The sequence below is a fragment of the Ascidiella aspersa genome, chromosome 9, assembly GCF_963924565.1.
Source record: "Ascidiella aspersa chromosome 9, kaAscAspe10.2, whole genome shotgun sequence".
In the NCBI taxonomy this organism is placed as follows: domain Eukaryota; kingdom Metazoa; phylum Chordata; class Ascidiacea; order Phlebobranchia; family Ascidiidae; genus Ascidiella; species Ascidiella aspersa.
The window spans coordinates 21,211,772-21,227,744 of NC_139455.1; the positions used below are offsets into that span (position 1 = coordinate 21,211,772).

Below are 15,973 nucleotides of genomic sequence, written 5' to 3' on the forward strand. Positions count from 1 at the left end.
AAAGTTGAACAGGGAAATATAAGTTCAACGCCTTTTCCGAAAATGTTTTCCAAAATGTGAAACTTTTGAATAGGAACAAGAGGCCGCTGTCGCAACATTATTTCCATCTTGCAACGTGTTGTGTTTTGGACTACGGGGTGAGCTTTCGAAATCAACAATACCCTCAGACGCTTGACGCTTTGACGCGACACGCTCAGCGCGAGACGTCGCAATTGTGACGTCACGCAACCTTTAACCCCGGTCGAGTTGCACGTGGTCATTTAATCCGCGCCTTATCGACGCGCATCTAATTTTTATCGCCCGAGCTTTTGCGCGTATAAAAGCGGAGGGCCGAGGCGAGGAAATTAAGCATTTGTAGTTGAACACTTGGCGGTAACAACAAGTCGATTGCAAATCCATCAAACAAGGTAGCCTCTGCATAACTGGTTGCCAAGCATTTCGTGAGAGTCAGCAAAAAGATGAAGTTTTACGGAATATTGATCCTCGCCGCAGCTTTTGCTGCAACTTCAGGTAAGTCATTTTGAGTTTGCAACGCAGTATCTGGCGTTTTAACTATACTTGTTCAGAGGGCAGTGTACGGTCTGGTAAAATGTTAAAAAAGTAACTTTTCTTGCAAATATTTGAAAACACTGTTTTGGGGCTCACAAACGTTCGATTTGCACAACTTATGCATTTCACTTAAGATACGTTTTGCGAAAATGAAATACAAGCTATATTTACAAAACGGTTTCGATAATGCTACTATAGTAGCCTACGAAAATTTTGCATTGGCCCGAGTTTGTTTTGCTGTGCGAGCCTCAGTATTAATTCGGCAATCATCACAGAAAACCAAAGCGAATTATCTTTGGTGGGACCGAACTGAGCGTGTCGACATTTTTATAGCGCAACATCTTTGGAAGTTAAAGCGCTATTAAGCTGAATTCTTTATACAAACCTTGTTTTGTCTATAACTATCCAGCAAACATCATTTTAGCAAAAAAATAATAAATAATATTCATAAAATTAGTATTGGTGGGTATAGGTATTTTTCCATCGATTATTATATACAATTTATTGCAAACGCTTGGTTACTACTAATAAAGTACAAGGTAATTTCATTTGTTGTACGCAATCTACTTTGCACTCCAGTCAACAATTACGCTCTCTTTACTGTTACGTTGGACGTTATTTCTTTCGTTGCAGCCATTACGTGCTACGAGTGTACGAACGCCCGATCCGACGAACAATGTATGCTGGAAGGACAACTTAGTCAATGTCAGGCGAACGAGGTAAGAGACCTATACCCTTTCTACATACACTTTTTCGCTGCGCCTTGCTTATAACAATAGACCTAAAATTTCACACAGCGCCTCTGTATCGCGCTGTATGTTTTTTCTAAACTTGTAAGTAATTCACTAAACATTCGAGGTATCAAAACTAAAATAGAGCCATTTTCTTATTTAAATCGCATTTGTAAATAACCCTGAAGTGGAACGTTAACTTGTAAAGTTTAAAGTTTTAAATAATTTTGAATCAAAGAGCAAATCATGTCCGCAAATCGATATGTATATATGCTAATTTGTAATTTTATTCATTTAGTAACCAATTCGTGCATTTTAAACTGTTTTGTTTTTTGGATCTTTTTCAATAATTAAAAAGACTGTTCGGTAAATAAGATATTTTATCTGAATGGCAAATCGAACTGTTACGGCAAATAATTTAATAATAGATCTTTCTGTTTGTAAACGCGTGAGTTCCGGATTAGCCAGATGTTTAAAAAAAATGACGGCCTGTGTATCTCGGTAACCTCTCCTTTGTATATTCGCAGGGCTCCTGCCATACCGAGGTCCGCTTCTCCAACAACCGCAAAATGATCACGAAGCGATGCAAGCAGGAGCTGGCTTGCGATAATAACGAGGACCAGGTGGTACTCAATGTAAGAAGAGAAGTATATAGAACACGAGTTGTGCTGCAACCTGACCGCAATATCAACTTGATATTGTTTGGCCGATTGGTTTTGGTTTGGTTTGATGCAGTGGGCTTGAGTTTTTTTGCTTGCAGCGACCAGGAGCTTTCGCGCTTTATGCGCGGACCGATTTGTTTTGTGAGAGAAATTGCTTTCTACCGTTTGATTTGAATTGCGTGCTTGCAACTGTTTTTACCGACGTTTAAAATATGTCCCAATGTACGATTGAAATATGTTCAAATTCCAATGTACGCTGTTACATTGTGGTGAGTAATCTAAAAATCATTCTTGGACAATTTAAAAATGTTTCGTCAATCATTTTTTTACGTTTTTATAAGGCGACGAGTAATTAATGAAGTCTTTTTGGAGACTTGTAAAATGTCGATTTACGTTTTATAATGCGACGTGTAATAAAAAAGCCCTCTTGGACATTCATTAAATGTTCCAACATTAATATACCTCCCTTTTGGCGCGATGAGCAGTTTTTGTATAAGGTTTTAATAAAATAAGCTTGGCGATGAATTGCTGCTTGTGTTTTGCATTTTACGTCATATATTCCCACCATATTGCATGATTTCGATAAAAGCGATAAAAGATTTATTTCAAGTATCTATTTTCGTTTTACTAAGAGACGCCGAAAGCGCCGAGTACCTTAAAATTTTTCGCCAAAATTACCCATTTCTTTCAAGAAGCCTAGTTTTAACCAAATAAATACAGCTCTATACAAAAGGGGAACTTTGGGTAAAAGAACACCACCAACCACCATTGCACAGCTTGTGTTTTATATACGTGGGCAGAAAATATGCAGGCGAAGTGAAGTGATTTGGAATAATTTTAAAGAAAGATTGCTTTTTCATTGATAAAAACCTAAAGGCAAACTTGCACAAAAGCAACCACTTTGTGGAAATTTTTGTTGCAAAAGTTCACGACGTCTGCATATCGTCTGCCGTTTTGTTTTGAAGTAAAATACTATAATTTTGCTTTGCACTGCTGCTTGCTATTGCAGTGTGTTTTTCAGTAGCTAAACGACCAATCTTTGTTTCAGGCAAACGAAAATGGTCACTGCTAACTTGTGTTTTGAATATTTCTGTATCCCCTTAGTATAATTCCTGATTGCGTTGCGGTCCGTAAATCGCCTTATACCACGTTATGCTGTTAGATGAGCATATTGCGCAAATCTCAACCTTGTAGTAATTAAAGGATTAGGTGAAAAAAAACTATGTGGAAATGTTCGCTAGCGAGGATTTTAAACTTTTACCTAGACCTTTTTTTCCTTGTGGAAACGCCAGATATATGCGTTAACAAAAATGCTTGACGTTGTTTTGCTTAGTCTCTATTTACGATGGCGGTCGCTATAACCTTTAACGTTTACGATGCGATTTAATGCGGCGAAGTATTACAACAGATGAGCGTTTAATGATACAACAGTAGTATAGAAAAGGCGTGACAATGTGTAATGACGGGATCAGAACCATTAAAATCCGATCGTGGTATTTACCTTTCGCTTTAGCATCCTGTGGCCTATATTCGTAACGGCCTAAATGCATTTAGCGGTTTTTAGCCAAACAGCAGCTGAAAGGTGTTGCTGTTTTGCAGTCCTAATTTAAACCCCATGTTTATTTGGTACCATTACAGCTATTAACAGCACCTGTCGTATTTACGAAAAGCTACAATATACCCCATTGTATACGCCACGCACTACTTATAACCGGATCTATTCAGACCGCGGAAGCACTTATTGCGACTTAATTTAGGACAAATGACCAACGGTTTTAAAACGTAATGTTCCGACGACCGCGGCTTTGACTTTGCAAGGAGTGTCGAGCGTATTTTGCTGGCGATTAAAAGAAAACCGTTTACCACGCATTGTTATTCGCAAACGTGGAAACAACATCTCTTTACATTTCGTAATGCTTCGACACAGCCTGAAGCTTGTGTTCATTTCTCGCGGACCAAATCCAAATTAGCTAAGGTTAAGGAAATACCAACGTGGTTAAAAGTGTGCCAGCCGCACCCACCGACCACAGTGTCGCAAAGTCGAAAACAATAACTCTTTCAGCTTAAAGCTTGTGTTAATTTCCCCTGGATAAAATCCAAATTAGCCAAGGTTAAGGAAATACCCACGTGTGGTTGAAAGTCTGCCCGCCGCAACCAAAGGCCATGGTGCCGATTAATTGCCGCGTGCCGCTATCAGTAACCCCGGTCGGAGTTTTATAACCCCCGACTGCCCCCTTACAGAACGACTTTGTGTGCGACCCCAACCAACCCCAGTACGTGTGCTACTGCTGTTGCCAAGGCGACGCGTGCAATGCCGACAGTACCGATTGCGGGGTAAACAGCGGTCCACCCCCAACTCCCGGACAAACGACCCCCTTGGTGCCGCAAAACGACCCCGTCGTTAAACCTAGTAAGTTATGTTCCTGTTTTTAATATGGCTATATCTTTCCAATGAGCGTTCCAATTACACTGATTGAAAAACAATTCAATCTGTAAACACATTTACACGACAACCAAAATAAAACTATACATTGTAAATTTAAATCAACTCAGGCAAACTAGGAGGAAAATTTGCTTTGGACTTGGCTAAAAAATAGAATGTGATAATCTAGTAAAAATGCAAATATTTAAAAAAAATTACAGTTTAACCCTAAAGATCAAAGAATACTATAGGTGACCTGACTTTAGAGAATGTCCTTTAATAAATTGACTTTTTTGGTTAGCCGGTATGAAGCTGATTATCTTGTTTAAACCTAATGTTTTTTTCCCTGTCATCAATTGTATTTTCCTCTAGGCCTAATTCTTTAATTAGTAGTCTATAGTATTACTTTTTTTGAACGCGGGTAGTCGTCTGAGGATTCAAGTAGGTTACAATGTTTCAAGTATTCCCAGCGGTAAAACTAGCATTCTCTTATTCAGGCAACTGCGGAAAGATCTTGGGCCCTGACGGCGTGGCACGTGACCCGATATGCACCGATGGCGACAGCCCCGGTTCAGTGTGCGCGGTCATGCGAGACGGTGACGTATTACCACCGATCAGGAAGCAGTGTGTGAGAGGCAGGAACGGACTTTTCATGTGGATTGTGGCGGACGACAGGACACTCAGGGAAGAAGGTTTGTGGACTTTATATTAAATTGAACTTCTATTTGAATTTTAACTTTTTGCAAAAAAAAAGAAGCTGCACGCAGACTTGGTACCGATAATAAATTTGGAAACTTACGTTTTTGACTCAAAAACATATTTTAGTTACCAACTGGTCATGAAGCAGACGGTTAAATGAAATTAAACTTGTAAAGACACTTTTAAAAAACAAAAAACAAAATTTACACTGGCGCTGTCTTAAAATAGTTGTGCACCTGCTGTTAGTAGACAGACGTGTACTTTTACTTCGAAAGGTTTCAGTGGAGTTAAATCGGCTTAAAAATTTTAGAGCCTTGAGCTCTTAGACTTAGAACATACTTTTTAAATGTACTATCTTTTACTTATATCGCTCGCTCCTAGGACATGTCAAAATAAAAGTTTGCACCTTTAAAAGCCACAAGACATTTGTTCCTTTAATACCTATTTGGCATTAAAGCATAATGGCTGGAGGTTGTAGTACTATGCAATAAAAAATATCAAAGCCCATACAGAAGTAGGTATATTTCGAATAAATCTTTATTCATTTAAAACCTATTCATCATCTGAAAAGTTGTGTTGACAAAATATCCTCTACCGCAGGATTTTTCTGTGCTCCTCTTCTTGAACCAAAAGACAAGCACAGCTCTATGTCTTGCACCGACGGCAACAATCTCGGATCGCGATGCGTCTTTCAATGTGACCTTGGCTACGTTATCACCCCTGGAAGCCCCACCCCGACGATGGCGGTGGTCCAGTGCGGCGTCAGTGACGACACAAAGGAAGTCATGTGGAACGGAGAGGTGCCGGAATGCCAACGTGAGTTGTTTGATATATTATAAGTTTTATTATAACAACCGGTAAAATGCAATTTTATTTATTTCGTTTTAACTTTAAAAATTGGAACAAGATATTTTATCGACGTTACGTTTTAGGTTGTATACAGAAATTCAAATTTTAACCTTTTTTTAGAAAACAATTTATATGTTAGCGAACGACAAAAACTTTCCGGCGTGGAATATTTTCCATTGCGTTTTTCGCTTTCAAATTTGTAAACGGGTTATTTATGCAACTTGGCGACGTTAGTTAGGGCGGACAAAACTAATTTAAAAAAGCGTTACGGTCAGAAACGTTTTGCTACTTGAGCCGCGTTAAATTGCCGGGATTTGCAGCAAAGGTCGTCTTTGTAACGAGAAACAAGGGAGACGCCATTGGCTCAACAAGTGACCAATTATATGGCTAACAAATGTCATTAGGAAATGTTACCTTACGTCAGCTACTACAAGATTTGATGGCTTTGTGATTATTGCGTATGTTGTAAAAGATGAATAGCGCATTTTAACAGCAAGATTAAAAATCAACTTACCGATAAAAGCGAATAACCATAGTAGAAATGTATCGGATTCGGTAACCTTACAAACAAAATAGTGACGACCTGGATTTTTCTGCAAAACATTGCTTTGTCAAATTGCGCCGTATAAGCTACTACATTAAGCATGATTCCTTAGTGAAACACAAATACACATTAGGAAGATTAAATCCAAGTCCTAAATAAACTTATGTTTTTCTATTTTTTAAGACGTAGAAAACATGTATTGTATAATGTATATATAAGCTATTATGTCGAGTATCCCTTTCTTGTAATGGCCCCTATCACCGAACAAATTAGATGGATATTGCCTTTCACTTCGCACCTGATGTAAAACGTAACGTGTAGGGCGGGACTGAAAGTAAACACAGTAAAGTCATTACAAGGGCCAATAGATTTTGCCATTACCCTAATAGCGATACGACTTTGGTTTCAAAATGTACTCCGGTCACAAAAGGGCTCAACTCATCAAGCGGGGGTAGCCGAATAAAGCATCAAGTAGGGGTAGCCGTCAAAGGCGACCGATGACCTGGACTGGGATTTGACTTGCTATTTATTCAAAGAGACTTGACTTGGACTTAAGTTATTTTACGAATCACTTGACTGGTACTGAAGTCATTTCAAAATTACTTGTTTACAACACTGCGAAGTAGAAAGGGTGACAATGCGAAGTTATAACTCTTTGCTTGCTATATGTTAGGTTTATGTACTTTTTGACTTGCGTTATTGCTCATAATGGGACGAATTTAGCAGTCTTAATAGTTTCAAGTTTTATTTTTATGACAAGGACTTGACCCGAAGTTGACTTGCTCTAATTATAACTTAAACTTGACTTGGGCGACCCATGACTTGGACTGGGATTTGGCTTGTTATTTATTCAGAAAGACCTGACTTGGACTTAAGTTACTTTATGAATGACTTGACTGGGACTTTTTATGTTGACTTGCTCTATTTATGACTTAAAGAACTGTTTACAACACTGCGAAATAGAAAGGGTTACAATGCGAAGTTGTGATCACCTCTGCAACGCAGTTCAACCAACGGGCGTCTATACTTGGTCTGTGTTTGCGCGTTTCACGCGAGCTGCCTCGTGGACAAGAGTTGAACCCGGGTCGAACCGAGGTCCAGGCCGACTTCCACGCCTAATTGTCCCCCACCGCCACTTACCAGGGCTTAGGCGACGCGAAATGCTCGCTTTCCTCGCTTTTAATTTAGCGCTCGCTTCCACCGCGCACGCGACCGTGACGTCATCAACGTAAACAGAGGCCCTTTGCAACGTCACAACATGCGATTGCCGACGGGCGAGCTGCTGTTTTTTCGACGATATCAGAAAAACTTGTAGAAAATAGTTGTTGTGTCAAATGCCACTATACCGCACGGGGTCTTAAACTTTTGTTTACCACAGACCCATAAAAAAATATTTTTTGCTTGGCGTGGGCCAGTGTCGGCAAGGTATTTTACAGATGACGTCATAAATTAAATTCACAATACAAATAAACTTTAAAATTATGCTGGTTCCGGTCCAAAAAATGTTAAAGCTCAATGGAGTTTTATTAATTTCTTTGGAAAAATAATTATGCTTTTCAAATATACTCTTGTATATCATTTAGAGCTTCATAGACCCCCTAAAACTAGTTTACGTACCTCCAAGGGGTCAATAGTCAATAGACCCTATAGTTTAAAAACTCCTTCACTATAGAGGTTATGTCAAAGTTTTAACAATTTTCGACAACCTTGCGTGAAAACTTTGTAATGTCACAACAGTAAACACGGCAAGACGCGAGACGTCTTGTTGTCGCCCAATAGAAGTTAATTGTCGGTGGGAAAGGAATCCTTAAACGGCGCCGGGCATTTAAACGTGCCGCGTTACGAAGTTTAGATGGCCTTCACTGGACAGAGAGAGGGCATATGTAAATAAAACAGTACATGCAAATCTCTCTTTGCTGTTTGGGGGTTAGTGGTTGTGGTATTAGAGTACACGGAACGCAAATTTCCCCATTGCCGCACTGTTTTTTTATCGTGCTGAAAGTGGTTACTAGGCACGTTACTTAAACCTAAACCGAAACAATGTTTGTCACTCGCGGCTGAGAATTGAAACTTATAGAATATTGACTTACCAGGCTAGAGTAACTATGCCATGGCTTGGTTGGTGTTCATGAGTAAATAATTTTCCAGTAAAAGTATAATGTTCGCAAGGCTACTTTTCGAAATCAAGGTTAACTCTAAGGACATCTCTTTTTTCACTTTAATGAATGATTTTAAAGTTTTGGGTTAAGTTTTTCACCAAGCATTTGCAGCAGTGTCCAGGTTCGCTTTTGTGCGTAATTCAGATTCAGCCCAAAGGGTCAAGAACAAAAACTGTCAATTCAAACGCTTATAAACAACCGTAATAAGGTGCGCGACTTAAGCCAAGATAACAGCTTGTTTGCCTCTACGACAGGTTTTTTTAACTCGGGGGTACGTGAAATAGTTTTAGGGGGGTCAATGAATGGCGAATTAAAATCTTGGTGTATATTTGTAAACTTGTTTTAAAAAAAACGCCTTCTTCTTGACGTATTTAGACTTCACTTCAGTTTTACATTTGTCGGACCGAAAAAACAGCTGGTTTTAGGTGTACTTGTTTCATGACGACAATTTATGACGAAAGCATCGTTCTTATACTGCCGACACCTCTGAATCAGATTTTGAAACCAAATTTTTTTTGGACCTGTTTGGATTTTATTTTTTTTTAAAACAGTTGGCTATGGCTCGTTAAAAAATAGTTTTAGAACCACTGCTCTTAATTTGTGTTTATTGGAAGACTGTCATTATATTGTTTTGTTTTGAACCAACGAAAGTTTAAAACTTAAACAGCTGGGGCGTATTCAAGGGAGAGCACTGCGCAATAAATACCCAAGTTGGCAATAAGAGTTTTAAAATAGTTAAGAAGTCATACATCATAAATTCCACGCCGACTCTGTTCTACGCGAACTGAAAAATAAGGTGTCCGCTTTGAAAAAATAGTTTAAGAACCTGTACTGCTCTACGTATACAGGTATCAGGTGTGAAGGGGAAGTGCCAAGAGACTTCGTGATGGACAGCTGGTGCAGCGACGCAAACTTCTACGGCAGTGAATGCCACTTCGAGTGCATGGAAGGTTACGGACTGACCGCCCCCGAGCCTTTGGTTACCTGCCTCGACTTGGACGAAGACGGAGTGGGAGACTGGGACGTCAACTTCCCAACTTGCGAACGTGAGGACTCATAGACGTGCTTTGGTTTCGCAGGACAATGATATTTTTATATATAGTTCAACTCTGGAAAATGGGATGTAAAACTCCGTCTTTGATAATCGCTTTTATTAACTATTAAATATTATTGCTTTACAGTTGAATCTTGATTTTTCGCTAAAGCACTGGTATTTATATGTTATTACCAATTTAATTTTACCTTCACCAAAATCCAACATTTGAATTATACCTATACAAACTCTCGCGAGTTTATCATTTTAATTTTTCGGGTATCTTTATAATAATCCCCATAATAGTTCGTTTACTTTATAAAAAAGAAGAATATTTTTGATTTTTGTTATAGTTAACTCGAAAACGAATTATTTTGTTTTTTTACTTACAACAAAACAGATAAAGATTTTTGTTTTATTCGTCATGCTATCCCAATAAAGAAAAGATTGTCGTATAGTTTTTATCATAACCAACCGCATACAAGTATACATTTTCTTAAAACCTTTTTAATGAAACATGCACACACATATGCGTGTTTACAACTGTGATCTAGCCCTTCTAAGGCTGTCCATTTTTTAGGTTGTAAGATTTTTTTTAATTTAATAAAACCTGCATTTTTTACCCTTTCAGCGCTGAGTTGTCCCCCGTTCGAAGCCAGCGGTGCTGATGTTGTGTGCAGTGATGCGTGGACAGTCAACTCGACCTGCATTGTCTTGTGCAAGAACAGCGATCACGTGGTCTTTCCCTCGAGCTTCGATGACGTCACGTGCTACCCGAATCGCACGTGGTCGGCCGAACCCCCCTGCTGCCAAAGTGAGTGACCTCATTGACGAGAAACTTAGAGGGGTTAATGTCTCCGCTGACCTGTTTCCCGAAAGAAGGCCTTTCATCGAAAACTTTTTTTAATAACTAATAGAGCATCTAAATGTTCTTAAAGCGGGGTCCATAGACCCCTTGGGGGTACGTGAACTAATTTTTAGGGAGTCCACGAAGGCCTAATTGAAATATTAGTATAAATTAAGAAAGGAATCAAATTTTCAAAGAAAATAATTCAATTAAAATAAAGCATTTTCATATTGAATGTATTTAGGCTCTATTTCACTTTCACATTGTTTGGACCGGAAACAGCAGATTTAAAATCTATTTGTATTGTAAGGTAAATTTATGACGTCATCTCTAAAAACTTCTTGTCGTCACTGGTCCATGCGAAGCAAAAAAAATGAGGGTTCAGCGGTAAAAAAGTGTAAGAACCCCTGATCTATTGAAGAGAAAATAAACAAGCAATATATTGGGATTCAAAAGGAATGGTATAATTGACCAAAAATATTAAAAAAAATTGAAAGTTAAAAAACAGTCCTCAAGGTTTTAAACTAATACCAAGATTTCCTTCATGACAGTTATTTTTCCGATAATTTAACAACAGATAATTAATTAATTTACAAGTTTGCTCCATATTAGTATTTAGACAAACAATTCCCAATCGTTTGAACTAATATCAATATTTTACAAAGGCAGATACTTTTTCTGATCCTGATTTTTCTGAACCTAATTGGACATATTTTGTTTTAGACCCATGCCCACCCCACGCCCCCATGGACATGGTTGTTGTTATGGATTCTTCCAGCACCATCACTCCGCGTTCCTGGTTCAGAATGAAGCAATTTGTCCATGATCTTACCAAGTGAGTATAGCATTTTTGATTTGTTCGCGGGTAACGACACCCCAATCCTATATGGAAGATACCTTAACTTTGACAGGAAGTTGTATATCAGCGGCGTACTGGGCAGTTTTGTAAACAAGTCATTTTAAAATGACTTAAGTCCCAGTCAAGTCATTCGTAAAATAACTTAAGTTCAACTTAAGTCTTTCTGAATAAACAACAAGTTCCAGTTCAAGTCATCAGTTACAAAAGTCAAATCACAGTCAAATCATTATTTAAACAAGTCAAGTCGTTGTCATAAAGATAAAACGTCAAACTGTTAAAACTGGTAAACTTTTTCCGAATGTGAGCATGTAAAAATCAACATAAATAACCCAATTTTATAAAAAATAATAGTTAATCAAAACACTTGATTTCAACACCAGTCGTTTGTCTAGAATATTTAAGTTAAGGCAAGTCATTTTTCCAAAATACTTACGTCAAATCAAGTAATTTAAAAACAGTGACTTAAGTGCCTCTAATTCAGGCCAAGTACATTTAGCCCAAAATACTTAAGTCATATCAAGTCATTTGAAAACAGTGACTTCAGTTGAGTGGAAGTCAAGTCATTGACTTAAGTCATTACAACACTGGTACTTGGAGCTCGTAACTTCTTTCCCACTTGTTGATCACGAAATAGTTTTTTCGACAAAAAGTGTTGCTGATCGCTCTACAACATCACAAGATCCTCCGTTAGATACATCTATAAATAATTTACCTTAGTCAAAACCGCCGCATGCCATTAAACGCAATAATTAACGCGCCAGGTACATCGTTTCTCTCGAAGATGTTTATCTCACAGGAAACAGTTACGTAATTTAGAATAAAAAATGCATGAAGGTTGAACAGGACGGGCTAAAACTATACATAGCCACAGAATATCAAAATTATGAATTCATTTTATACAGATACAAAAAGTTCTACAGATGCAATTGATATACTAACATATCAATTGATAAATTAGCATAGGTTTAAAACAAACAAACTTCAAAGTGCAATACATTGGTTTTCGTAACAATTATAATACAAATAATAAGCCAGAACATTGAATAAAATCGAAGAATATCTTTGTGTTTACGTTTCGGGAATTACTGAAGCCATCATCATAGTAATCCACAGTAAAGATATTATTACCTATTTACCAAATTCGATTTTATCGATGGTATAGCTTGTGTATTTTCGGGAAACTAAAAAACGAAAGGTTTGGTAAACAATTTTGTTGCTCCAAAAAACAGATCGTTTTACGTCGGTGAAAACTCCACCAACTTCGCCATCTTCCGCTACAACATTGAGCCCGACCAGGAAACAGAGATTAAGCTGAACAGCGGAAAAGACAGTAAAGAGTTGGAAAATGCGATCGACGAGATCCCAAAACTCGGAAGAGGTAAATAAAAATGTTTAAAGCTATTCGCGCTAGATATTGGGATGAGTTTTCTAGTAACAGTTGTCAAAAGTCGAAAAATGGAAACTGACAATATTGGTTTGAGGCGGATGATAATTGTAATATTGTCGGTGGCCCGATACTTGGGTGCCATCTCTTCGACTTCAGTCCTTTTTTGCAACCAAAGCAGGGACTTTTTACTTTTAGAGTTGAATTATTGTCAGATAATAATAAATTAGTAAACGAAGTTGACTGAGATTCCGGACGCTTATGCAAATTTTAGCTTAACAACCTAAAATAAAAGCTTTATTATACTTCCGCCCATTCACACATAGAACGACATTAATTGTTATCTCGGCTGGAAAAAGTGCAACCCATGTCCTGGTATAGTTGCCACAATCAACATTTGACAACCAGTAGTCTCTTGCGGAAGCACTTGTCAGTGTGGATACTAGTTTGTTAGGCTACATATTTTTCAACCATGAAATTTACAATTCTAACGAGGCTCAGAAAGTCGATGTACAGTTCTAAGCATGCGCAGGTTTTTTTAAATGCATAGCACCGCCAGGTCATATACGCTTAACAATGATTTCTTCATACTTTCCAAATCTTTTTTGTAAAACTTTATCCTGATGTTTTTGTAAAACTTTATCCTGATTCGACTAAGTTCTAATCATTTACAACGTTTCTCGTAATTTGAGACTGTGCAAACTCAGCCCCAAATCCGACATTAGGTTAGGAAGAAAAATCCCCCCGACAGAACATTGCCTCGAAGATCCACCATCAATACTTTATTCTTTACCTCAGGGACATGGACCGGCGTCGCCCTTCACTACGCGGCCGATTACATGCTGCACCCGGAGAGCGGCAACAGAGCGCACACACCCGACTTAGTGGTGGTGATAACTGACGGTCAAAACAACAAGAAAGACGACGTGCCAAGCGGAGTGCGAAAGTTGCAGGCCATGGGAGCCAGCGTAAGTGGATTTATATGATCAAGGCCGGGTGGAAAAGCACTCGTTGGAGTGATGTTGTCCTGATTTCAATTTATGTTAACTAGCTTGGCTCATTTAATGGGTAGGCCTACATTGTTTTGGAAATGTCACAGACTACGGGTTGACAAAAGAAAGTGTTTCCAAACTTTCCAAAAATCATAAGCGATCAAACTGATCCGAAAGCGCGTAAACATTGGGTTAAAGGTGGTTGCGATGATTTGTTGTTGCCTTTAACACTTCGAGTTTGGTTAGCGAAAAAGTTGCGTTTAACTCATTTGACTTTTTGCCTCATAAAGTGAACGCAGCAAAGCAATTAAAGCGATGCTATAGTAGGCAGTATGATAGTAGTTTATATTGTTGGTCAGAGGAAGGGCTGCGTAGTTGGAGTCGGACTCGGGACTCGGGACTTGAGGAGTCGGTTTGTTTTTGCTGGAGTCGGACTCGGGACTCGGGACTCGGGACTCGGGACTCGGGACTCGGGACTCGGGACTCGAGTAAGACCTTGTAAAACTACCCGAGTCCCGAGACCGACATGCGCATGCACAGTACCGAATTTTAAAACTGATATGGCCGCCAAACGAAAATTGTAAAGGTGGAATATTATATGGCGAAATACTTTCCAACCATGTATTGTTAGTGAATGAATTATACGACACCCCTATAAGTGGATTGCTGAATATCCACGTTATTTTAGTTAATTGGTGAAAATATAAGCTGTAGATAATTGGTGAAATACAAGCTGTAGAGTCCGGGCCGGACTCGGAACTCGACAAATCGCACATTTGACCGGAGTCGGACTCGGGACTCGGGAGTCGGACTCGGGTTTATTTTTTTGGCTGGAGTCGGACTCGGGTTATTTTTAACCGACTCCGCAGCCCTGGTCAGAGGTATTTACTTTTTATTTCTCTGTTTATGTTAAAGCAGAATAAAAACAAAATTTTCTTCCAACAGTTATTTTTCTCACGGCTTAACAAAATCACGTTCTTTGCGGTCCTTCATATTGTTAAAACGCATCGATCACTTTAATTTCAGGTGATGGTTGTCGCGGTTCAACCGGAAAAGCTCGGAACCCGTTTCACCTACGAGCACCTCGTCACAATTGCCGGCGGCCAACGTTCAAGGGTGAGTCAGCAGTAATTAAATTACAACGCGACCCGCCTTACGTGTGCGATTTTAAATGTTTCGTCACCCTTAGTTCTTTTTTGGCTACCAAACTCATATACTCTAATTACAATATGTCTGTCATATTAAAATGTTCAACATAACAAGGCTCAATCATGTGATTTAGTAAACTTCGTAGTGGCGCTACATGAGATGAGAACTTTACGGATATGCATGAACTCTTTTCAAATGTTATAAAGTTTCATTTAACTAAGAATATAACCAATTGAAAGACTAGTACGATTTTCTGCTTTCTAGCGTCAAAACATATCTCATGTATTAGTGAAATTTATACATTTTTAAGGGCAATTCCAACAGTTAAAAGCAAACAGGTTTGTCAATGTTTAAATCACCCTTTTCTAAATATTATTCGCGTTTATTTTTAGGTATTTTTACCCGCCGAAGGAAGTCAGAATGTTCTCAACGACATTAAACGCGTTGTAACTGAGGAAGTGTGCGACAACATTTGCCACATCATGCGACCACGTCAGTGATGACGTCATGCCGCGTCAGAATTGTGACGTCACGAGTCACCAGAGCCCCCCCGGCCCGAAGCTGTTCCTTTTTGTTTGCATGCCAAATCGACTTTTGTATTTTTGTTTTGTTTTGTTTTTATAGCTATATTTCTTTACGAAAGTGCATGCATTGTTTTGATTTTGGTGCAGCCCGACGTAAATCGTTTTACCGGTAAATTTAACAAACTGATAAAGTATAATACTGACATTTCTTTCAAACGAGAAAAGTATTTGGGCGTTTCTTCACTTCGTTTGCAGTGCAACATTTTGCAGGTTAAATGGAAAAATTGAATTAGGCCCACATCTAAAAAAGAACAATACCTGTCGCTTAGAAATTGCTTTCATGTACAACTGCTTTATTTTCCTTTATTTGCAATTTATTTTATCGTTTTGCCTTGACTAAATATATATATATGAGTTTACAATTTGATGTGTGTTAACTTCAGAAAAAGCCTAAAAATAAGTCTTCGAAATTTTGCTACAAAAAAGCAAGCAACTAGTTTTTCCAATGGTGGCGAATTAAAAGTACTAAACAATAAAAACAAGGACAATGTAATTTAAACTGGATTACCT

At 38.5% G+C, this 15,973-nt stretch overlaps 1 protein-coding gene across 1 annotated transcript; it reads left to right on the forward strand.

The window, feature by feature from the left end:
- Positions 1-458: 458 nt before the first annotated feature.
- LOC146133557 (uncharacterized) lies at positions 459-15,379 on the forward strand. Its single transcript, XM_083397789.1, has 13 exons — positions 459-510; positions 1,183-1,268; positions 1,808-1,915; positions 4,184-4,352; positions 4,862-5,056; positions 5,664-5,879; positions 9,464-9,661; positions 10,280-10,462; positions 11,219-11,330; positions 12,584-12,732; positions 13,537-13,706; positions 14,757-14,846; positions 15,272-15,379. Exons 1-13 carry the CDS (start codon positions 459-461, stop codon positions 15,377-15,379), a joined length of 1,836 nt encoding a protein of 611 aa, XP_083253915.1.
- The last annotated feature ends 594 nt before the right edge of the window (positions 15,380-15,973 follow it).